The following is a 26,041-nucleotide window of genomic DNA, read 5'->3' as shown; positions in this document are numbered from 1 at the left end:
CTAATAATTAAAATGAACTTTGTTCGTGGGAAAATCCCCTTTAAAGTTTATGATCTTAATTTTTTTTTTTCTATAATGTGATTTATAGTTTTAAATAAAGTGAAATTTGTAAATATGAGACTCCCTAATAAATACACTCAAACAAGATACAACCTCCATTGATATAAAGGGAATGTTTAATCAGAAAATGATTACAAATCTTTTTTTAAGTTAAATGTACATTTTAAAGTATTTAAATTATTTTTGTTCTTTGCAGTTTTCCATATTACTCTCTATATTAAATCTTACATTTTACAATTTTCACCCAGATCCCTAAGCCTATATCCTGTACATTGCAGAAAATCTTTCATCAGTCTCAATATTATTTAATGTGCATTTAACATAAACAGATTCCCTTTTAGCAGTCGTCTAGTAGTAGCCAAATAATGAAATCATGCTGGTCTGCGCAAAAGCGTGGTCGCATTACATTTCTTTATATAAATCACATATACAGATCTATCTGGTACAGAGCAGACCAGAAATAGAGATCTTGTTTCTTCTATAAAGTCTACAATTGTGCAGTTAATGAGGACTGAGAGGAATAAATTAAAAAATTTAGTGTGCGTGCAACAGGACAGACCCTTTCAAGTTATGTCTACCCTTAAACGGAATCTGTCAGGAGGTTTTTACTATGTAAGCTGAAGCCACCATGCTGTAGGGGTTAAAAAACAAAAATCAACTATGCTTTTCTATTCTCTGTGTTTTTGTTTTCCAAACAAACAACTTAAAGGGAACCTGTCAGCAGAAATTTTGCCCTAAACCTAAGAGTTTCCCCTTCTGCAGCTCCTGGTCTGCATTCTAGCAAGGTTCCTATAGTTATTCTGCCCCCTTTTAGATCAAAATAAATAGTTTATAAAGTTGTACCTTTCAGTTTAAAAATCTTGTTAGTTCTACCACGGGGGCGGGCTGTCTGTTGTCCGTTACTGTCCCTCCTGCCACTTTAGGTCGTCCCCCAACGCTTATTTACATACCTCAGGACGCCGCCCAGTGTGTCCGAGGTCTCGCGCATGCGCCGTGCCACTGTAGCGGGACTGTGCACAGTGGGACTGCTCTGTGCACAGTGGGACTGCTGGTGACGTTGCGCAGGCACGAGATTATGGGCGGCGCTGTGATTTTCATCAGCAAGCTCCCGCCCATAATCTCGTGCCCGCGCTTTCCCCTCTGCCTCCACCATTCTGCGCATGCCCTGACCAGATGACCCAACATCACCTCTTTCCCCTCTAGCCCTGGAGCAGGAAATAGATGGGAGGAGCGGAGCAGGACACCACTGATCATCTGGTCATCTGGCCAGGGCATGCGCAAAATGGTGGAGGGAGAGGGGAAAGCGCGGGCAAGAGATTATGGGTGGGAGCTTGCTGATGAAAATCACAGTGCCGCCCATAATTTCGTGCCTGCGCAACGTCACCAGCGCTCCCACTGTGCACAGTCCCGCTACAGTGGTATGGCGCATGCGCGAGACCTCGGACGCACTGGTCGGCGTCCTGAGGTATGTAAATGAGCGTTGGGGGACGGCCTAAAGCGGCAGGAGAGACAGTAACGGACAACAGACAGCCCACCCTCGTGGTAGAATTAATAAGATTTTCAAACTGAAAGGTACCACTTTATAAACTATTTATTTTGATCTAAAAGGGGGCAGAATAACAACAGGAACCTTGCTAGAATGCAGCCCAGGAGCTGCAGAAGGGGAAACTTTTAGGTTTAGGGCAAAATTTCTGCTGACAGGTTCCCTTTAATAACTTGATGATTATCATTGCTATGACTAGCTGGCTCATGCCATGTTGTCTGCCACGCCCCCTCCTGAGATTAGCACCTCACTAGTACAATCTGATACAATCTCTATAGGTGTGGGCGGGACAGCTCTATCAGCTCTGCTGCTTTGCTAATTCTAAATCCTCAGATTATATCAGAACTGCTGCACCCAGTAATCTAAGTGATACATCATTAGATTCAGAGTTTCTTTAGGGTACCTTCACACTTTAGCGATGCAGCAGCGATCCGACCAGCGATCTGACCTGGTCAGGATCGCTGCTGCATCGCTACATGGTCGCTGGTGAGCTGTCAAACAGGCAGATCTCACCAGCGACTAGTGACCAGCCCCCAGCCAGCAGCGACGTGAAAGCGACGCTGCGCTTGCACGAAGACGGCGTCTGGAAGCTGCGGACACTGGTAACTAAGGTAAACATTGGGTATGGTTACCCGATGTTTACCTTACTTACCAGCGCACACCGCTTAACTTAGCGTGTGCAGGGAGCAGGAGCCGGCACTGGCAGCGTGAGAGCTGCGGAGGCTGGTAACGAAGGTAAATATCGGGGAACCACCTTCGTTACCCGATGTTTACCTTGGTTACAGCTTACCGCAGGCTGTCAGGCGCCGGCTCCTGCTCCCTGCACATTCAGGATTGTTGCTCTCTCGCTGTCACACACAGCGATGTGTGCTTATCAGCGGGAGAGCAACAATAAAAAAACGAACCAGTGCTGTGTGTAACGAGCAGCGATCTCACAGCAGGGGCCAGATCGCTGCTCAGTGTCACACACAGCGAGATCGCTAATGAGGTCACAAAAAACGTGACTCAGCAGCGATCTCAGTAGCGATCTCGCTGTGTGTGAAGTACCCCTTAAGCTGGGTTTACACACTGCAACATCGCAAACGACATCGCTGTAACGTCACCGGTTTTGTGACGTTACAGCGACCTCCCCAGTGACATTGCAGTGTGTGAAACCTATCAGCGACCTGGCCCCTGCTGTGAAGTTGTGATCGCTACAAATCGTTCAGGACCATTCCTAGGTCCTTTGTTTCCCGCTGTGCAGCATGCATCGCTAGCATGTTTCAGTGTGTAAAGGGGACTTTACAGCGACTCCGCGGCTCTGTCTGTGTAGCGTCCTGATTAGCGGTCACCGGTGAAGGATTCACCGATGACCGCTAATCCCCCGAGTGACTGAAGTGTCCCCCCCTCTCTCATACTCACCGGTCCCCGGCGCTGCACGGCGTTCACTCTGCTCCAGCGGCTTTTCCTTTTTTGAAAAAGCCGGCCGCTCATTAAACAATCTCGTATTCCCTGCTTTTCCCCGCCCACCGGCAAATATGATTGGTTGCAGTGAGACACGCCCACACGCTGAGTGACAGCTGTGTCACTGCACCCAATCACAGCAGCCGGTGGGCGTGTCTATACTGTGCAGTAAAATAAATAAATAAATAATTAAAAAATCCGGCGTGAGGTCCCCCCCAATTTTAATACCAGCCAGATAAAGCCATACGGCTAAAGGCTGGTATTCTCAGGATGGGGAGCTCCACGTTATGTTATGGGGAGCCCCCCAGCCTAACAATATCAGCCAGCAGCCGCCCAGAATTGCCTCATACATTAGATGCGACAGTTCTGGGACTGTACCCGGCTCTTCCCGATTTGCCCTGGTGCGTTGGCAAATCGGGGTAATAAGGAGTTATTGGCAGCCCATAGCTGCCAATAAGTCCTAGATTAATCATGTCAGGTGTCTCCCCGAGATACCTTCCATGATTAATCTGTAAATTACAGTTAAAAAACACACACCCGAAAAATCCTTTATTAGAAATAAAAAACACTAACAAATTCCCTCATTACCAATTTATTACCCACAACAAAGCCCTCCTTGTCCGGTGTAATCCACGGTCCTCCAGCGTCGCATCCAGCTCTGCTGCATGCAGGTGACAGGAGCAGCAGAAGACACAGCCACTCCTGTCACCTCCACGCAGCTAATGAAGAGAGCCGTGTGATCGGCTGAGCTGTCACTGAGGTTACCTGGATCCAGCGGTGGATGCAGCGGTGGCCGCGGGTAACCTCAGTGACAGCTCAGCTGATCGCGCTACTCACCGCCGCTCCGGTCAGCTCCACGCAGCAAATGAGGTGAGTAGCGCGATCAGCTGAGCTGTCACTGAGGTTACCCGCGGCCACCGCTGGATCCACCGCTGGATCCAGGTAACCTCAGTGACAGCTCAGCCGATCACACGGCTCTCTTCATTAGCTGCGTGCAGGTGATAGGAGCGGCTGTGTCTTCTGCTGCTCCTGTCACCTGCATGCAGCAGAGCTGGATGCGACGCTGGAGCATCCTGGATTACGCCGGACAAGGAGGGCTTTGTTGTGGGTAATAAATTGGTAATGAGGGAATGTGTTTGTGTTTTTAATTTCTAATAAAGGATTTTTTCGGGTGTGTGTGTGTTTATTTACTGTCACTTACAGATTAATCATGGAAGGAATCTCGGGGAGACGCCTGACATGATTAATCTAGGACTTATTGGCAGCTATGGGCTGCCAATAACTCCTTATTACCCCGATTTGCCAACGCACAAGGGCAAATCGGGAAGAGCCGGGTACAGTCCCAGAACTGTCGCATCTAATGTATGCGGCAATTCTGGGCGGCTGCTGACTGATATTGTTAGGCTGGGGGGCTCCCCATAACGTGGGGCTCCCCATCCTGAGAATACCAGCCTGCAGCCGTATGGCTTTATCTGGCTGGTATTAAAATAGGGGGAACCGCACGCCGGATTTTTTAATTATTTATTTATTTTACTGCACAGTATAGACACGCCCACCGGCTGCTGTGATTGGGTGCAGTGACACAGCTGTCACTCAGCGTGTGGGCGTGTCTCACTGCAACCAATCACATTTGCCGGTGGGCAGGGAAAGCAGGGAATACGAGATTGTTTAATGAGCGGCCGGCTTTTTCAAAAAAGGAAAAGCCGCCGGAGCAGTGTGAACGCCGTGCAGCGCCGGTGATCGGGGATCGGTGAGTATGAGAGAGGGGGGGAAATCACCAGCAAATGAGGTGAGTAACGCGATCAGCTGAACTGTCACTGAGGTTACCCCCGGCCACCGCTGCATCCACCGCTGGATCCAGGTAACCTCAGTGACAGCTCAGCCGATCACACGGCTCTCTTCATTAGCTGCGTGCAGGTGACAGGAGCGGCTGTGTCTTCTGCTGCTCCTGTCACCTGCATGCAGCAGAGCTGGATGCGACGCTGGAGGACCGTGGATTACGCCGGACAAGGAGGGCTTTGTTGTGGGTAATAAATTGGTAATGAGGGAATTTGTTAGTGTTTTTTATTTCTAATAAAGGATTTTTTGGGTGTGTGTTTTTTAACTGTAATTTACAGATTAATCATGGAAGGTATCTCGGGGTGACGCCTGACATGATTAATCTTGGACTTATTGGCAGCTATGGGCTGCCAATAACTCCTTATTACCCCGATTTGCCAACGCACCAGGGCAAATCGGGAAGAGCCGGGTACAGTCCCAGATCTGTCGCATCTAATGTATGCGGCAATTCTGGGCGTCTGCTGGCTGATATTGTTAGGCTGGGGGGCTCCCCATAACGTGGAGCTCCCCATCCTGAGAATACCAGCCTGCAGCCGTATGGCTTTATCTGGCTGGTATTAAAATAGGGGGGGACCGCACGCCGGATTTTTTAATTATTTATTTATTTACACGGCACACAGAGCCGCGCGGCATTAAATGAAGTCGGGTGAAGTTCACCTGCTTTTTTGACACATCCCCAACGACCAGCTAGTCGCTCTGCAGGTCCGGATCGCTGTTAGGTCGTTGGCCAGGTCTGCCTGTTTGACAGCTCACCAGAGACTTTGTAGCGATCCCGGCTAGGTTGAGATCGCAGGTTGGATCGCTAGAAAGTCTCAGTGTGTAAACCCAACTTTACCTACAAAGAGACTGCTCTCAGATGAGATAACAAAAACCTGCTGACAGATTCCCTTTAAACAGCTTATCTACATACAAATTTAATTTGTAAATACCTTTGGCCCTATTCATTATTACATTTGAGCCTTTTTTATGTTGAGTTTTTGGTGTTTTACCTTTATTTTCAGGTTTCCTTTTTTGACTCTTTTTAGTCTATTTTGTATATGTGTTTTTCTGTTTGTTTTTTTTTTAGTTAGCCATTGCTTGCTTTATTTAAGGATTTCAGGATGTTAATGTTACCTAATTTATCATTTTTCGCAAATGTACTGCAGTCCCCCGAAGTAATTTTATGTAAATTTGAATTTTTTTTACATTTTGCTAAAACTGGAATTTTGTTTGCTTTTCAAAGTCACAAAAGTGGACTGAAAAATAATCACCATTTTTTAACTTTGTGTAAAATTTGTGAACTGAATGCAGCATTTTGATGAATTTGGAGCAAAATCATCAGCGAATAACACAAGATAAAAAAAGAAAAGTGAATAAAAAATGCAAATAATGAATTGTGGCCAAAGTGTTTACCTTGTGTATTCACAATTGTGCTTGAAAACAGTCAACAAGCTTGTTGTCATTGACATCTTTACCAATTAGATGAGCCCCTATGGTGGAGTGAGACAGGTCACAGGTTTTTCTTCCTGTCCCTGCTGAATAGACTATAGTTTCCAGAATAAATACCGCCAGTACAAGCTCAGTGCAGATACTGAGCCAGCAAGAAATTCTGGGGGACGTTAGCTCTAAATTCTACAAAACGTTCAGTGCACCTCCTCTGAATTGTTATAGAGACCTCAGCTAAGTGGAATATTTTTATACATTATAACAACATTTTTAAGAATATTTTTACTTATTGGTCAAAAAAATGATAGTCTTAAATGCACTAAGGGATATGAGAATATCTAATTGTATCTAGATTGTAAGGTGTTGTTATTTGTTACAGGGCCAAGAAGTTCAGTATAACAGAAGGCTAACCTTGGCGGCAGACAGCGTTATATTTCCGGTAATTTCTGGCTTTCCTGTTGAGCTTGCCATCAATGCCTCAGCTTCAACCTGCATCAAGATCCGAGGAAATATGGACTTTAAGCAGCAAACTAATTTCTTCATAAATGGATATGTTAAGCCAAGGTAAGAAAACTTAGGGTAATAAAAGTGTCAAAGAAATGCAAATATCCTGCCCCGTATGAGGAGACCCTTACTAAAAACACATGGCGCTAGCTTAAAGGTCCTTTCTGAGATTTTACCAAAAGCAACATATAGGTACCCATCTGCGTAAGAGATTATTCCCAACTCATTAAGTGATGACATACCTCTAGGGTTTGCCATTTAGGGGAGGAAACGATTGTTGCAACCTGTTTGGCCCAAGAGATAAGGGGCCCACATCCCCCTCCAAAGTAGGTGGAATTGTGCATTATGATGAGACTGGACTGAAAAGGGCACATATATTGTTCTTGCATGGGTGCCCTCTTCTCTCTGTGTCCGCTAATATTGCCATCACTTTATGATTGGCGGCGCTGCAACCTCTGGGATCCCCATTGATACTTAGTCCACCTCACTGTCCTTTCTTTGCACAGGTAGTTTTGCGGGAAAACCACACTCAAGAGTGAGATCATCTGTAGTTTCCTGCACAGCTCGGTGGTCAGGAACACTTATGTTTTGGGGAAAAAACTGTTTAGGGGCCACATTGCTTATTTAGCCTCTTTATTCTCAGTTTCGGTGGTGGTCCCAGAAGTTGCACAGCCACAATGATAAAGTGAGTGAGAACTCAAATGAAAAAGTGCAATGGGTCTTATCTGGGAATAGAAAGTGAGGTGGTGTTCTCAAGGAAAACGTTAAGGAACTGTACATGACAGTTGCTGCAGTTCCATGAGCTCTATGAGCTGACCGTTCAGCGAGGAAGGAACATGTGTATGGTCAGATTAATTAAGCCATGCAATTTTTGAAGTTAATGGTTCCCCCACTATATGTGTTTCTTCTTCATAGGGACTTTAGCCACAATGGGCTAATATGGTTAAAGTCCTATTGTGGAAGTCAGAGATTTCGAAACGCGTAGACTAAATAAACCATTAACTTCAAAATCATATTGCTTCATTAATCTGATGGCAGCGCAGAATCATACACATTCTACTTCCTCATTATAATGATAAAGTGATGAACATCTTGGGAATATGAAATCACTTTAAAAGATAGGAGTAACCTTTTAAGATGGTTTTCTTCCGTATTGCTGCAGGCGATTGTCCGGTCTCTCGCTATGGAAGAGACCTATCAATCACCACCAGGAGCACTGGGGGTAGCCGGCCAAGGACGGAGCCTTACTAATCTCATCTCTCCCTATAGTCCCGGCTGGATTTTTCAAATGCTTTTGTGTTTCAGAGATAAATATACCTAGTTGCAATGAAGCACTCGACTCTGACTCAGATCGCCTGTGGTTTGGGCAGCATGAGTCAAGTGACCGGTTCCATTTAATCTATACATTATGTTATATTACATTTGTAAGGTGTATGCAGGTTCCTTTGTATGTAAAGCTTTTACTTGTTCCATACCAGCTATAAATGGAGGTCTATTATTACTGCAGATCTCCCCTTTACTAGTTGTTTGATTAGGATATCTTAGAGATAAAGCATTGAATAAGAAAAAGAACAATTTATGAAAATGTCTTAGAATAAATAAAATAAATGTCTGAAAAATAAATGTATGAAAAAAATCTTAGAATAAAGTGCTTAAAGAGGTGTAGTTGGTGTAATAATAATATTAGCAGATACCTCCAATTAAAAATGTAGTATAGTTCTCCTGATTCACTATGTCTCTAACCGCATGTTCAGGGCATTGCTGGACCTTAGCTATCCATGGTTCTGACCACTAGCAAATAACTAACAAACTCTCACTAAATGCATGGTCATAATCATGAACAATACACTATCAACACCGGTCACCTCCCCTCTGGTGACCTCATGCGGGGCCTGTTTATGGGATGGGCTCCAATTCTCAGAAGATTATGAAATCCCAGCTTCCGGGATATCTTCACTCTTGAGAGTCACAGTTGGGTGATATTACCATCATCTTTCCTATCATGATTTTACCTGTTCATAGATTGGAGAGATGACGTGGCTAGTATCATCTAGTTTGCAAATCAAAAAAGTATCATCTAGTTGGCAGATATTCATTTGGGAGATATGTCAGTTTTCAGAAGAGGAAGAACATTTTTTTGCATGTTGCACTTTTTCTTCAGATCTGAAAAACTGAAACAAAAAAAAAACCCAGACGGATCCCAGAGGGGGGCCCCTCTACTTCTGTCTGCTTCAGTTATCCATCAGATCATTTATGACATTATTTGATATAGGTTTTGTGCTAGACCGAATTGTCAAATAGAATGTGAAAACGGAAATGTGAATTATTGTAAATTCTAAATCGAGAGACTTTTGTACTGCTTTCCCCTGACAGTGCTTCACTCCAGCTCTCAGCCCATATGGGAATTACCGGTGCAGTGGGAAAAATGGGCCTGAAATGGGTGACAGGTGTTAAAAGTATGACTGTCTTGGATGGTGGTATTCATGTGAAGCGTGGACAAGATCTCAAGGTTTTCCTGAATACACATGAAGAATCTATGGAAATACTTGATTACAGGTGAGGTTTCAGTGATATTATCCATGTGAAGCTTTATGTGGACATCAAATATGAAGTTTCTTGTAATATCAGAAAACTTTGAGACACCTAACTGTCTGGGGTTCAGCAGATCCATCTCGTGTCAAAAGTGCAGATGGTAATGTCGCACCCCAGGGCTATGGGGTACTCGGTCCTGGGCAGTATATTCACTGGGACAGTGGGTGGCCATTGCCCGGTTCCGTGACCCTGGGGGTCGCTTAAAAGGGGTTATGTACATGGGAATGATAATAAAGTTTTTGTTGTGATGCCACTTGTGGGTTGCGGCTATTTAGACGGAGCCACCGCTGCCCAGTCTCTCGCTGCTGGGGCTGATATTAATGGCAGCCTGGATGTTGGGCCCTCCGCAAGTAGGGCCAGGCCCCAGGGGATAGATGATGGTGTTGGCACGGAAAGAAGGTAGGCCACACAAGGGATTGCAGTATAGCTGGTTTCTTTACTTACAGCGTTGTTATGGCTGGCAACCCGATGAAGGCTGGTCCTCACCACTGGTCCCCTTAGTTCCACTGCCAGTGTGGTGACCTGGTGGCTGTCTTGCCCTGCACCTGTCTGGTTGGTGGGTCCCTGTGGCTTGGAGTGTCTGGGGGTCCCCTCCTGGTTCTCTTTAAGTCTTAGTCCGTATAACAGGTAGCTTGAACCCTGTGGGGTCGGTTTCTCTGTTCCCGTTCCCCGGTTCTCCCGTTGCTACTGTGTCCCGAACTTTACGGTTGGTGAGGTCCTGGATGGTCCCCTCACTGTACAGATTTTATCAGGTCTGCCTGGAGCGTTTTCCTGAACTGAGGCATTGTACCCCACTGGTGCTATGGTTCCGTGAGTACTTTGCCGTACTCCACCGGCAACCACATGCCTGGGCCCACAGGTCACTGCTACACTCTCCCGTCAGTACGGTTTCGTCCGTCTCCTCTCACTTCCACTTACTGACTGTCTGACTCCTCCCCCCTGGTTGTCGTCTAGTGGACTGGATCGGTTCCACCCCTAGATGGCCATCGATTGGGTCCAACCCTAGCCTGTCACCAGTCCTTGGGAAAGGGAAAAACAGGGATTAAAAAGAATGTTTTGATGTTACCGGCACTGGTCTTCTGGGTCCCTGAGGGTAGGCCCTGCATCCTTGACAGGATGCAGTTCCCTGCAGCTCCTGATGGCTTCAGGGGCACTACATTACCATCACTATTCTGCAATATAGCGGGTGAATATTTGCACAGGAGTAGGAGTATACAGTGTAGTCATCTTCTACAAATTCTCAAAATTAACTTACCATATCAGCAAAAATATTTCCCTGATAAAATCAGGGAAATTAGAGGTTTATATAATCTACTAGATATCATCACATAATCATATAAAGCTGGGCGCATATTAGCATTACAGTGAAAGTGGTTTCTGCATTAGATGTCATTTGGGTTTGATTATGGACAGTAGGTCAGAAGAAGTATTGCCATTGGTAGGATCACTTGGCAGCAATGACAATAGTGACATCTGCAGGTTATCTGTATGTACTACAGCTCTCTGTGTTTTGGACGTTCCAACTGTCCACAATGTGATTGCTGCCACACAGCATGGACTAAGCAATCAGTTCCTTTTAACATTTCCGTCATAGGGGACACATGATACAAAAGACCTCCATTACACGAGTTGAAATTATTGCTCTCTAGTTTCTAGCCAAAAGTCTAATAACCACTGGCACCCTCTTAATTTCCATTACCTGTTGTCCAGTTATAAGGTTACCTATATCAGCACCATGGTTTATTTATGGGCCCAGCAAGAGTGAATAAAGCCAATTATGTATTTATGAGTTAATTGAGGCTAAGAATACATTCACACGTTTGTATATTTTCTTGCTAAAACTGTTAGAGCAGCCCTAACTCTAATTTAGAAGTTTCTTGGATTCAGATGATGAAAATGGAAATGCCCGGCTTGTGATTTCTACCAATCTCCAATATTGAAAGTAGTGTTCATTTATTTTATACCCGTCATTAATATATGTGTTCTGTAGATAAATGTAGGCGGTTCATACATAATAGCAAATAGCAGAAATCATATCTGCATGATAAATAAAAACACTCCCAGTGTCTACTTCGCTTAGTCATGCCCCCCATCAGTTCTTTGTTCTGAAAAGTTATTACACCTTTTGAGATTTGGCATGCCTGAAGATGTTAATCCCTTCCTTACTCTAATAAAAGCATATGTGGATCAGAGGGGTGTAGTAAAACCTTTCTTAGTCTGTGTTATTTTAGGTGATTGTGATTATCACAGTGTGATGTGATTTATTTGATGAGTGAGGTCTAGGGTACGTCCACATGGGACTGGTTTAGGGATGAATGAACCCAAGGTTTGGTGTTTAGTGTTCATACCAAACACTTTACAGAAAAAAACAGAGTTCGGGTTCAGCGTTTGTGTTTCACGTATTCAAACCACTTGTGTGAGCATCGCTGTGCTCGAGTACGCATGCTAGCTGCTTGCAGTGTTTGAATTGCTCGCAATGGGTGTAACAACAGCGTAATTGGATGTAGTGTGCACCGAACAAAAATGGAGAAACCCTTCCCACCCACCCCCGAAAGTGATCTGTTTATGGCTAGCTGTATGTGGTCCGAGACCCAAACTGCCCAAATAGTGACTTCCATTGGGGTTCAGGTCAAGTCCAGTTCCCAAACCAAACTTTATCAAAAGTCCATCTGAACCCACCGAAGCGAACTTCCAGGGGTCTGCTCATCTCTAGACTGGATAACTACAGCAAAAATCCACAGTGAAATCTGCAGTAGCAGAATCGTCACTATCCCTACTTAACAAATGATCTTCAATGTCATAGTTTGGTTATATATTTTATATATTTAATAGCTCAGCTAGACATATACACAGAAATGAAAGAATAAAGGTCTTGGAATTATATGTTAGAACTTGTACCTAGCTATTGATATGCCAGCTACATACTTGAACAAATAAAAAGCACAGTATTAATTAGTGGGTTACCTGCAGAACTTTATATTTGCCACAATTATAAGGGAAAAAAATGATCTCAGCTGGGCCTCCAAAAGAAAGAAAACTTCATATTGCAGATGGTGCATGGGAAAAGAACTCCTTGTTGAAGGAGCAGGAATACATCCAATACATACAAATCAATGTCCAGCAACAAGTAGAACAATTAAAAATCCCTTTATTTCACTGAAAAAGCAATGATGAAAGGCTGAAATTCCAAGACTTTCCTTCTCATTTCAAACTACCCAGTAATCATAGCCAGACTTTATGACTTTAATTTTTCTACTTTGGATGTTTTGTTACACCCTGAAGTTTTATATTGTACCCATATCTACTTGGATATTGATCATGTAAGTGATATTATTAATTACTTATTGTTCTCTTCAAGCTCCCAATTGTACCTTATGACTACAGATGTTGTGGAAAAAATAAAAAGTCCTAGAGGCCAGACTGAAAGAAAGTCCTGCATGAATGAGGAAGGTAAGATCACAGATGGACAATCTACATTGTAAAGTCTCATTAAATTTGTAATACAATAGGTTTCAACTTACTATTTTTTTTACTTTTTGATAATGCATTTACATAACAAAAATGTGCTGTAGGCATTTTATGGGACACACTAGTCCAGTCCATTCAGTTTTAGTATTTAACTTTAATATATATTTATATTTTTTGTTGCATATTTATTAATCTTTATTTTTTTATTTCTAAACTGACAACCAACCTATTCATTTATTGATATTTTATACTTTTTGATATTTTCCATTATACATGTCATGACCACATAGATTCCAGGAATGAAGTCTAGAGTTGCAGGGCCCATTTATTGGGAGCATATGAGTGATGGAACCAGATTTGTAGACGTATATGATCCATAGACTTCAGCAGAAGAACACCAGAGTTATATGAACTAAAATGCATGATGATGGCAATAAAACCAATATCCATTTACATAGTTACATAGTTACTTAGGTTGAAAAAAGACCTAGGTCCATCTAGTTCAACCTTCCTCCACCAGTTCTACATTTAGTCACTAAGTCATTTATAACCAACAATGTTTTGTGTACTGAGGAAATCATCCAGCCCTTTTTTAAAAGCTGTTATAGTATCTGCCATTACTACCTCTTGTGGTAGGGCATTCCACAGTCTGACTGCTCTAACTGTAAAGAACCCTTTCCTATTTAGCTGTTGGAATCGCTTTTCTTCCACTCGCAGTGAGTGCCCCCTGGTCCTTAGTACTGTCTTTGGAAGAAATAAGTCATGTGCCAGTCCTTTATATTGACCACACATGTATTTATACATATAAATGAGATCTCCTCTGAGACGTCTTTTTTCTAAGCTAAACATATCTAACTTTTTCAACCTGTCATCATATGTGAGGCCTTCCATTCCTTGTAGTAGTCTAGTTGCCCGCCTTTGAACTGACTCTAACTTCTGAATGTCCTTTTTAAAATGTGGAGCCCAAAACTGGATCCCGTATTCCAGATGTGGCCTTACAAGTGATTTATAGAGGGGTAACAATACGTTGGGATCACGGGATCTAATCTCTCTTTTTATACACCCTAGAATCTTGTTTGCTTTTGCAGCTGCTGCTTGACATTGAGTGCTGCTGCTCAGCTTATTTGTAATGAGAATACCCAAGTCCTTCTCCTGTTCTGTAGTCCCGAGTTTACTTCCATTTAATGTATACGCAGCTATAGGATTACTTCGTCCTAGGTGCATTACTTTACATTTATCAACATTAAATCTCATTTGCCAAGTATCTGCCCATTCTGACATCTTATCCAGATCTGTTTGTAATATTGTACTATCCAGGTCAGTTTTTAATATCCTACATAGTTTGGTGTCATCGGCAAAGACTGACACTGTACTATCAATCCCATCCACAAGGTCATTAATAAAGAGATTAAAAAGAATCGGTCCAAGCACAGATCCCTGCGGCACCCCACTGCTGACTATAGCCCATTTAGAGAATGTACCATTTATGACTACTCTTTGTTTCCTATCTTTTAGCCAATTCCTTACCCAGTTGCATATTGTGTCCCCTAGTCCTTGCTTCTGGAGCTTTAGTATAAGGCTATTATGTGGTACAGTATCAAATGCCTTTGCAAAGTCCAAATAAATCACATCAGCTGCATTACCAATATCCAGGTTTGAACTTACCCCCTCATAGAACCCCAACAGGTTGGTTAGACACGACTTATCTTTCATGAATCCATGCTGTTTGTCAGTTATCATATTATTTTCTGCAATATATTTTTGCATGTCATCCCTTAAAATGCCCTCAAAAACTTTGCATACTACTGATGTCAGGCTTACTGGACGGTAGTTGCCTGGATCTACCCTCTTACCTTTCTTAAATATCGGTACCACATCAGCAATCCTCCAATCCTGAGGCACCAACCCTGTTACAAGTGAGTCTAAAAAGATGAGATACAGCGGTCTGTCGATTACGGAGCTCAATTCCCTCAATATTCGTGGATGAATGCCATCTGGCCCTGGGGATTTGTCAATTAACCATCAGGAGTGTAACTATAGTGCATGTAGGGGTTGCAGTTGCACCTCGGAGCTAGAGCCTAGAGAGGCCCAAAACGTCTCTTTGGCCCATATGAGAAGACCAATACTATTAAAGACCTGTGATAGTTAAGGGCCCCATTGGACATATTGCATTGAGGTGCTTCAGATTCAAGCTATGCTGCTATTTACCATTTGCACTTTTATTTTCATAGCTTCCAAGCTGTTGGGTTGGCAGCCTTGTTTGGAATTGTCTTTCCCTGATGGGGATAATATTTTACCTTTCCCCTTGTCTGGACCAGGAAAAGCATTGCTCCTATTAAGAAAGCATGACAAGGGGCTGAAACAATATCTCCTTGAAGCCTCCTACAATCATATATCACAGGTACATCGGATTTATGATTTATTTTTTCTGTAGATTTTATGAAACTATTAGACTAATTGCAGCGAGTAAAACTGTGGTGTAGCAAAGTCCCACATATGTATTTATTTGTTATCCATTCATATATCCAAATATCACAAGAAATGGTTAGAAATTAGTGATGGGCGGACTCACAGATAACTGGGACTGGCTGATCCTGGTGATCTGATTTCTGAAATACGGTTCCGAGCCAGATTTCGTTCCCCATATAAGTCTATGGGGGTGAGAATCTGGCGATTAAAAATGGTGGTAGAAGGGATAGAGTGATGGGATGCAACAATTCTGGTGTGGCTGTTGGCTGCTATTTTTAGCCTGGGGGGTCCCAATAACCATGGGACTCCCCAGGCTGAGAATATCAGCCCCCAGCTATTGGGTTTATCTTGGTTGGGTATCAAAATTAGGGGGGACCGCATGCCGTTTTTAAAAATGATTCCTTTAAATAAGTATATATATTAAAAAAAAGCTGCATGAGGTTCCTCTTATTTTAATACACAACCAAGATAGACGCAAGGCTGAAAGCTGCAACCTGTAGCTGTAAGGCATTATCCATCCTGGGTATTATAATATGAGGGACATTATGACAATTGTTTGATTTATTTATTTATCTTTATACCACAATGCTGACCTGCAGACAGCTGCACTGCTTTCCCTGCCCACCGGTCGCCCTGGCGCCTGTGATTAGTTGCAGTCAGACGCTGTCACACAGGCTGGGGGCTCGCGTTGGAGCCTTCGTAAGTATGAAGTGCTTGCTTCATTCTTATTTTCTTTATTCTTTTATTTTTTTTCATTTCCTGAGTGCGAGATCCGGATCAATACCAAGAATCCCGGGCCTTGGTTTGACACCCAGGCACCTTTGAAACCACACGGATCCGGACTTTTATAGTCCGGGTCCTCTCATCACTTTTAGAAATAACAGCTGATAGTTGGACATTTATTCCTGTCTATTTGGTTTTGTTTTAAATTAAATATTATTCCATATGGTTTTCCAGATCCCTACTTGCAGTCATGCAAAATACAGATACTTGGATATTTACATTGACAGTGCAGTTATCAAACCTCAAGAAAGTTTTCTTTTTCAACTGGAAATAACAAGGAAGATTCCTACTAAATGACAGCAGGCAGAATTAAAAGGAAACTGTCAGCAGGTTTTTGCTATTTAATAAAAAAAACATCATGATGTAAGGGTTAAAACATTAAAACACTGAATTCAGGGATGTATCACTTATTAGGCTGTGTGCAGTTCTTTCCACACAATGAAGGTTTTATCATCAGGAAATTATGGACTACAGTGCACACGAGCTCTGGTCTGACCACTCCCCCTCCTCTGATAAGCAGCTCACTGTCAATATATAATGTACACAGCGAGTTGTGGTGAGGGCGGGGTTAGCGATCTGAGCTATACTACAGGTAAGAACTCTGATTGTGTCACAACAGCTGCACTCAGTAAACTAAGTGATACATTGTTGGAATCAGGGTCTCCTTTCTTACATTATGCTGGTCTCAGATGAAGTAGCAAAAACCTGGTTACAGATTTCCTATAAGAAAGCTAACAAATTGATAAATAGCATTTATTTAAAAAATGTCTTTTCATTATACAAATATATACAAGCATATGTTTTCCCTGACATAGAAATACCACTTTAACCCTTACATAACCCATGCCATAAACCAGGTTTGACTGCTGTTATTCCCAGTCCTTATTGGGATCTGATTGCTGTGGGACCCCAATAATCATGAGAATGAAAGTCTGGAGCCCCCGTTTGAATGGAGCTGATTTTGTGTGCAACAAATCCTTGTATTGTCTATGGGACACAATGGAGAGACAGTGCACATGGCTGCTGTTCTCTCTTTTCAGAGGAGTTGTTTGGAACCCCTATACTTATGATCTGTGGGTACCACAGCAATTGGACCAATATGAAGAAATATAAAGATAGATTTCATTTTCCCTGTATTTTATGCTGAGTTTTTGTACTTTATGCTACTGTTTTTTCAGAGAGGTGGATGGTTGCCAAATGAAGCCACATTGCACTTTTTCCTTGGAACGCCAAAATCTGAGATGAAAAGGGATGTTGGTATTGATCTTTATTATAACATACCACATAGGAAATTCAGACTAAAGCTTTTACATCCCAAAAAGAAGATTCAGATGGATGGTAGGTAATGTGGAGCTACAGTACACACATTTCTTACAAGTACTGATCATCAGCATTACTAGTAATAAAACTGTACCTTGAGCATAGATATGTAATAAAGACTTGTATCTAAGGAGGGAAACCGATATTTCAAAGTACGAGACAATTTCAAAGTACAAAGCTAAGCAGCGATTGACCTTGGAACACAAGAGCATGCTAAATCATCTATGCTGGGGAACCTTAACATGATGTATATAGGCCTAAAAGGGCAAACAGAAAAGGTTTTACCTCTGGAATAATATCTAGGAATGAGCGAAACGCATGGAAGTTGAGTTCTCCAGGTTCAGTTGGACCATAGTTACATAGTTACATAGTTACTAAAGTTGAAAAAAGACCTAGGTCCATCTAGTTCAACCTTCCTCCACCAGTTCTACATTTAGTCACTAAGTCATTTATAACCAACAATGTTGTGTGTACTGAGGAAATCATCCAGCCCTTTTTTGAAAGCTGTTATAGTATCTGCCATCACTACCTCTTGTGGTAGGGCATTCCACAGTCTGACCGCTCTAACTGTAAAGAACCCTTTCCTATTTAGCTGTCGGAATCGCTTTAATGCCACTCGCAGTGAGTGCCCCCTGGTCGTTAGTACTGTCTTTGGAAGGAATAAGTCATGTGCCAGTCCTTTATATTGACCACACATGTATTTATACATATAAATGAGATCTCCTTTGAGACGTCTTTTTTCTAAGCTAAACATATCTAACTTTTTCAACCTGTCATCATATGGGAGGCCTTCCATTCCTTGTAGTAGTCTAGTTGCCCGCCTTTGAACTGACTCTAACTTCTGAATGTCCTTTTTAAAATGTGGAGCCCAAAACTGAATCCCATATTCCAGATGTGGCCTTGCAAGTGATTTATAGAGGGGTAATAATACGTAGGGATCACGGGATCTAATCTCTCTTTTTATTCACCCTAGCATCTTGTTTGCTTTTGCAGCTGCTGCTTGACATTGAGTGCTGCTGCTCAGCTTATTTGTAATGAGAATACCCAAGTCCTTCTCCTGTTCTGTAGTCCCGAGTTTACTTCCATTTAATGTATACGCAGTTATAGGATTACTCCGTCCTAGGTGCATTACTTTACATTTATCAACATTAAATCTCATTTGCCAAGTATCTGCCCATTCTGACATCTTATCCAGATATTTTTGTAATATTATACTATCATGGTCAGTTTTTAATATCCTACATAGTTTGGTGTCATCAGCAAAGACTGACACTTTACTATCAATCCCATCCACAAGGTCATTAATAAAGAGATTAAAAAGAATTGGTCCTAGCACAGATCCCTGTGGCACTCCCATTTAGAGAATGTTCCATTTGTGACTACTCTTTGTTTCCTATCTTTTAGCCAATTCCTTACCCAGTTGCATATAGTTTCCCCTAGTCCTTGCTTCTGGAGCTTTAGTATAAGGCTATTATGTGGTACAGTATCAAATGCCTTTGCAAAGTCCAAATAAATCACATCAGCTGCATTAGCAATATCCAGGTTTGCACTTACCCCCTCATAGAACCCCAACAGGTTGGTTAGACACGACTTATCTTTCATGAATCCATGCTGTTTGTCAGTTATTATATTATTTTCTGCAACATATTTTTGCATGTCATCCCTTAAAATGCCCTCAAAAACTTTGCATACTACTGATGTCAGGCTTACTGGACGGTAGTTGCCTGGATCCACCCTCTTACCTTTCTTAAATATCGGTACTACATCAGCAATCCTCCAATCCTGAGGCACCAACCCTGTTACAAGCTAGTCTAAAAAGATAAGATACAGCGGTCAGATAAGATACAGCGGTAAAAGTTTGATTTGGGACCTGGACTTGACCTGAACTTAACCCTGGACCCTGAACCCCATATAACTCAAAGGTGACCCAAACTTTGGTGCTGTAAAATGGTCAGAGAAAGGGCTAGGGGGCTGCAAAAGGAAGCAAAATATGGATAAGAGCAGGACAATTGCCCTGCAAACAAAAGTAAATGAGGAACTGTTGAAGCGCTTTGGCACGAAACGGTCGTCGTCAGATATGCGGCGTCTATCTATCTCCCAACCCACTGTGATTTTATGGAAATTCACAGAATAAAGTAACCAGTTTTGCATACTATGGGGAGTTCCACTCATTTTTTTCTTTATTGTGGAATACAAATGTGAATAAGGATTACATTTTTTCTTTTAAAAACGGCCTGGGGTTCCCCTTATTTTTGATAACCAGTGCAGGTAAAGTAGACATCTGGAGGCTGCAGCCCTCAGCTGTCTGCTTTACCTTGGCTAGATATCAAAAATAGAGCGGACCCCAGTCTGTTTTTTTAAATGATATAACCTATATAAATCCTCTATGTTTATATCCTATAAAAATTCCCTACATAACGTAATAACATTCAAACCTACAAAGTAAGTCATGGACTACAATAGTAATAGAAAGGTTTTTACTATTTTAATGAATGCTATACATACAGTATAAAATACTTTATAAAGGTACCCATTGAGGGGTAAGGGGTCTGCTGTAGAAAAAGGGTAATACAAATATATAGAGAGGTCGCACACCACAACTAAACCTGACAACATAAATATATGCTACAAAGATATACAATAAAATATAGCATTGGTTTACAATAAAGCGAAAAACTTATTTTAAGGCAAAGTAGCAAGGTTTAAATGACCATCAGAAGCTCAGTGTGAAAACTTACTCACAGTTATATAGAGAGTAATACCTAGGATCACTGCAACTCTCTATGTTTTTAATGGAACCCCATATATATTTGCTGACAACTGCAGGATATAGTATCCTATAAATATCTGTGGTTATATACTGTAGATGTGTATGCAATAGTAACCTCAATCATTCCACCTTGACACGCGTTTCACCACCTCTTCAGTTTCATCAGGAGATGTACAGTACAGACCAAAAGTTTGGACACACCTTCTCATTCAAAGAGTTTTCTTTAGTTCCATGACTCTGAAAATTGTAGATTCACATTGAAGGCATCAAAACGATGAATTAACAAATGTGGAATGAAATACTTAACAAAAAAGTGTGAAACAACTGAAAATATGCCTTATATTTTAGGTTCTTCAAAGTAGTCACCTTTTGCTTTGATTACTGCTTTGCACACTCTTGGTATTCTCTTGATGAGCTTCAAGAGGTAGTCACCGGAAATGGTCTTCCAACAGTCTTGAAGGAGTTCCCAGAGATGCTTAGCACTTGTTGGCCTTCACTCTATGGTCCAGGTCACCCCAAACCATCTTGATTGGGTTCAGGTCTGGTGACTGTGGAGGCCAGTTCATCTGGCATAGCATCCCATCACTCTCCTTCTTCGTCAAATAGCCCTTACAGAGCCTGGAGGTGTGTTTGGGGTCATTGTCCTGTTGAAATATAAATGATGGTCCAACTAAGCGCAAACTGCATGGAATAGCATGCCGCTGAACGATGCTGTGGTAGCCATGCTGGTTCAGTATGCCTTCAATTTTGAATAAATCCCCAACAGTGTCACTAACAAAGCACCACCACACCATCACACCTCCTCCTCCATGCTTCACAGTGGGAACCAGGCATATAGAGTCCATCAGTTCACCTTTTCTGCGTCGCACAAAGACACGGTGGTTGGATCCAATGATCTCAAGTTTGGACTCATCAAACCAAAGCACAGATTTTCACTGGTCTAATGTCCATTGCTTGTGTTCTTTAGCCCAAACAAGTCTCTTCTGCTTGTTGCCTGTCCTTAGTAGTGGTTTCCTAGCAGCTATTTTACCATGAAGGCCTGCTGCACAAAGTCTCCTCTTAACAGTTGTTCTAGAGATGTGTCTGCTGCTAGAATTCTGTGTGGCATTGACCTGGTCTCTAATCTGAGCAGCTGTTAATCTGCAATTTCTGAGGCTGGTGACTCGGATAAACTTATCCTCCGCAGGAAAGGTGACTCTTGGTCTTCCGTTCCTGGGGCGATCCTCATGTAAGCCAGTTTTTTTGTAGCGTTTGATGGTTTTTGCCTCTGCACTTGGAGACACTTTCAAAGTTTTCCCAGTTTTTTGGACTGACTGACCTTCATTTCTTAAAGTAATGATGGCCACTCGTTTTTCTTTACTTAGCTGCTTTTTTCTTGCCATAATACAAATTCTAACAGTCTATTCAGTAGGACTATCAGCTGTGTATCCACCAGACTTCTGCACAACACAACTGATGGTCCCAACCTCATTTATAAGGCAAAAAATCACACTTATTAAACCTGACTGGACACACCTGTGAAGGGAAAACCATTTCCGGTGACTACCTCTTGAATCTAATCAAGAGAATGCCAAGAGTGTGCAAAGCAGTAATCAAAGCAAAAGGTGGCTACTTTGAAGAACCTAGAATATAAGACATATTTTCAGTACTTTCACACTTTTTTGTTAAGTATTTCATTCCACATGTGTCAATTCATAGTTTTGATGCCTTCAATGTGAATCTACAATTTTCAGAGTCATGAAAATAATGAAAACTCTTTGAATGAGAAGGTGTGTCCAAACTTTTTGTCTGTACTGTATGTGCTTGAGTCTGTGTGCTTTTTATAGTAACCAAATTAGATGCAGGTTTATTGGTTCTTTCCTGATTATCGGGTGCATCAGGCAGCATGTTGCATGCTCCGGTGGATGACGTGTACTGTGAGTGCGTCATCCATCACAGGAGTGTGGGTCACGTGGTCAGCGATCTGATGACATGACGTTGCCAGGACAAGAGAACGTGTGTGTCATGGCCTTCTGCCCCTTTCTATTACTACTAGATGGTGGCCCGATTCTAACGCATGGGGTATTCTAGAATTTATTGTGTAGTTAATGTATGATTAACTGCTTTTCCACTGTGGCCGTCGGTGAGTTGCAGGCTGTGGCGTTGGGAGGTGTGGTTGGCCTGGTATGTGGGCTGATGCTGTGATGTAGCCCCATGCTGGTATGTGCCCCCATCGTGGTGTAGCCACTATCCTGACATGTGCCCCCATCGTGGTATAGGTAGGATCCTTGTGTATGCAGCATTCTGGTCTGTGTCCCATCCGGGTATAGTCTCCATCCTTGTATGGCCCCCATCCTGGTATGTGGGTTGATGCTGGTATGTGGCCCCATCCTGGTATGTGGCCTCCTCGTGGTATAGGCAGGATCCTTGTGTATAGATCCTTGTATGGCCCCCATCCTGGTATGTGGGTGTCTGTGTAGGGTGGTGTTTGTGTTGCATGGTGTGTGTGTATTGCGTTCTGTGTGTGTTGCGGTGCGTTTGTGGGACGATGTGTGTGTGTTGTGGGGTGTGTGTGTATTTCTCTGTGTGCCGCGGTGTGTGTGTGGGGGCGTGTGATTGTGGGGTGATGTGTGTGTGCGGGGGTGTTTGTGTGTGGCTGTGTGTGTGTGCGCCCGTGTGTGGGTGGCTGTGTGTGTGTGGGGAGCGCATTTGATATGAGCAGGGTTGTGTGTGTGTGTGTGTGTGTGTGGGGGGGGGGGGGGCTGTGTTGGGCTGTGTGGGAGTCGTGGTGTGTATGTGGCTTCATTTCCCGCTGGCCATTAAAAGTAATGATTGGCTCATGAGCACTCTGGGATGCAGCTCTCCATCTAACCACCGATGAATGCAGGGGAAGCACATGGCTACTTAAATATTAACACTGCAGTGAATGTTAAGTAGCCGAACATTAATAGTAATGAGCGGCTCATGAATAGTAATGAGCGTCTCGTTAACATTCACAGCATTGTTAATATTTAGGTAGTCATGTGCTTCCCCTGCATTTATTGTTGGTTAGTGGGAGAGCTGCGTCTCGGAGTGCTGGGTTCCTAGTGCGCCACAGCTGCGTCTCCTCCTGTCCCTGTCCCTCTATGTGTCTCTGTGGTGTTGGGAAGCCCTGCAATGTCGCAGCTGCATCTCCTCCAGTCCTTGTCACTCTGTGTGTCTCTGTGGTGCGGGGAAGCCCTGCAATGCCGCAGTTGTGTCACTTCCGGTCCCCGTTCCTCTGTGTCTCTGTGGCGTAGTTGAGTCACTGACCTGCGCTTTGGGGCCTCCTGTGGGTCGGTGCTTACTGTGCTCCATCGCGTCAGGTGTAGGGAGCTTGCATTGCGGTGTCCCTTGCTCCTGTCTGCCGGTTGTGTCATGGCATTGTCAGGGTTTCGGCGAGTGGGCATGTTCTAATTGAGTGGTCATCGCTGCTGATTGGGTGTGGGTAGAGTAAGGTGTGGGTGTGTGGGGGGTGTGATGCAGGGCCGCTGCTGATTGGATGAGGTGGAGTGAGGGGTGGGTGTGCGGGGGGTGTTCGGCCTGTTGAAGCTGTGTGGGCATGGTTTAGGCGGTTTCAGCGTATGACGTCATTTCTTGGACAGACAGAGAGACAGAATAGGGCAATTATATATATAGATTGTAGTTCCTGCCTTATTCTGTAGGTTCATTTTTTTAAATTATTTATTTTAATAATTTTAGAAAACAACTTGTGGTCCCCCCTATTTTTGTTAAGCAGCCAAGGTAAAGCAGGCCTCTGGGAGCTAGTATTCTCAGGCTGAGAAGGCCCATGGTTATTTGGCCCTTCCTAGCCTAAAATAGCAGCCCACGGCTGCCTCAAACTGGGTAGGGCCAAATAACCATGACTTTATACCAGTGTTCTGCTTTACCTTGGCTAATTCTCAAAAATAGAGAGAACCTACGTCATTTTTTTAATTTATTTTTGGTAACCAGCCAAAGTAAAGCAGGCGGCTGAGGGCTGCAGGCCACAGCTGTCTACTTTACCTGTGCTGCTTATGAAAAATAGGGGGTATCCCACGTAATTTTTTTTAAGACTTATTTTGTTCACTGCATACAGCCATCTCCCCCATATCAACAACCTTGTTGATTGACTGTGTTGCAGCCTTTCAACTAATTTCATTAGCCTACGAATAACAGCTGAACTTGAACTCGGGGATGGATTTTCTTGAAAAGTCCATGTTCGAGTTCAAGACCTGGACACCAGTGTTTGGTATTAACTTCAAACTTTACAGTTCGGGTTTGCTCATGTCTACCTGTAAAAGATGTAATACAGCCCCAAAAGAGCACCAACAAAAGCTTTAAGCAATCTATCAGCATGTTTTTACATATAGACGTTGTGGTCTGATTGTTTAGACACTTGTCCCCCAATAGAAATTATATCTTTTCATGTAGAAATCTAAAGTACCAGTCATGAGAAATGTAGCATACAAGCCACATGCAAATCAGGCTGAAAATGCACTGATGGCGGATGAGTGCTCAAGGAAGAAGCAATTCAAGTACAGTGACCCGCCCCAGTGCACTTCCAGCCTGATTTATAGATGTCTTCTATGTAGCTCTCTCATGACTGGCATACCTGATCTCTACAAAATAAGACCTATACAGAAATAACACTATTTCCAAGGTGCTGACAGATTGGTTCTCTTTAAGCGCCACTCATCAAATGTAAGACACTCTTGATGTTTTTGGAGCCAATTGATCCCCAGATTCTTTCTAGCATTATCATGGTATAGGGCAGTACTAACTTAAGAGGGTTTCTGATGCTTTTTTAAGGATTGGTCCTTGTTCTTGGTGATGAGGCAGAAGGGAGTACGGTTACACCTTTACATTGAGTACAGTAATTTTGGTATATTCACTTTACATAAATATTTTTTTTCTTTCATTGCCAACAGGAAGAATTGAGTCATCAAGAAACTCTAGGAATGGACACTTGGAATTAATTGTGGACGACAAGGATATATATTATATCAAAGTATTTTTATTTACTTTTTTTTTATAATTATTACAAAATGAACAATGCCACATGTCTTAGGTCTTTCCTTAGGAAGTTTGTTTACCGCCAAGTAGCATTTAGTTTAGTAGCTAAAAACTAATTTCATAGAGTTGGAGTTTAGGATCTCCAACAATGACCTTATCAGATTCACCTAAAAGGGTGAGGACTCAAATATGGAACATGAGAGTCTATGGGAAAATAAGAGCAAACAGCGCTCATCCTCCTCTCCACTGAACTCTATGGAGTCTATGGCAGCCATGATCTGGCGAAGAGAGAAATATCTGGGACGCTAATTTATCAGGCATTTACTGCATATCCTAATATCAATGTCATAGCCATTTTGTACGTTAATGACCGAGTCTCATTTCTCAATTCTGACCAGCTTCACTCCATGGGGTAATAACTCTAGAACGCTTCAAAATATCCCAGTGATTTAAAAAAATGTTATTTCATGACGTTCTACTAGTGGTAAATTTTGGTAGATGTCATTTGTGTTTAATTCTAAAAATATAAAAAATTTAGTAATAAATGTGAACATTTTTCAATTTTCAAACTTTTAATTTATTTTGCCCTTAAACCAGATAGTTATACCACACAACATAGTTAATAAATAACAATTCCCACATGTCTACTTTAGATCAATACTACTTTTGAAACTTAATTTTTTTTTGCTAGGAAGTTAGAAGGGTTTAAAATTTATCCACAATTTCTTATTTTTCCAACAAAATGTACAAAACCAATTATTTTAGGGACCATATCATATTTCAAGTGACATTGAGGGACCTATGAGACAGAAAATACCCAAAAATGACACCAT

At 42.5% G+C, this 26,041-nt stretch overlaps 1 protein-coding gene across 1 annotated transcript in view; it reads left to right on the top strand.

Annotated features, from left to right (window-relative positions):
- LOC142245308 (uncharacterized) overlaps window positions 1–26,041 on the top strand; it is a 452,975-nt gene that overhangs the window by 177,679 nt on the left and 249,255 nt on the right. Inside the window, exons 18-23 of the mRNA XM_075317926.1 lie at window positions 6,690–6,874; window positions 9,188–9,370; window positions 12,765–12,856; window positions 15,106–15,275; window positions 17,305–17,464; window positions 25,124–25,203. Of these exons, the coding sequence (XP_075174041.1) occupies window positions 6,690–6,874; window positions 9,188–9,370; window positions 12,765–12,856; window positions 15,106–15,275; window positions 17,305–17,464; window positions 25,124–25,203 (870 nt within the window). The remainder of the gene's footprint in view (window positions 1–6,689; window positions 6,875–9,187; window positions 9,371–12,764; window positions 12,857–15,105; window positions 15,276–17,304; window positions 17,465–25,123; window positions 25,204–26,041) is intronic.

Source organism: Anomaloglossus baeobatrachus, chromosome 7 (genome assembly GCF_048569485.1).
Source record: "Anomaloglossus baeobatrachus isolate aAnoBae1 chromosome 7, aAnoBae1.hap1, whole genome shotgun sequence".
Classification (NCBI taxonomy): domain Eukaryota; kingdom Metazoa; phylum Chordata; class Amphibia; order Anura; family Aromobatidae; genus Anomaloglossus; species Anomaloglossus baeobatrachus.
Note: the sequence above shows the minus strand (reverse complement) of the source record. Positions and strands in the feature narration are given on the sequence as shown.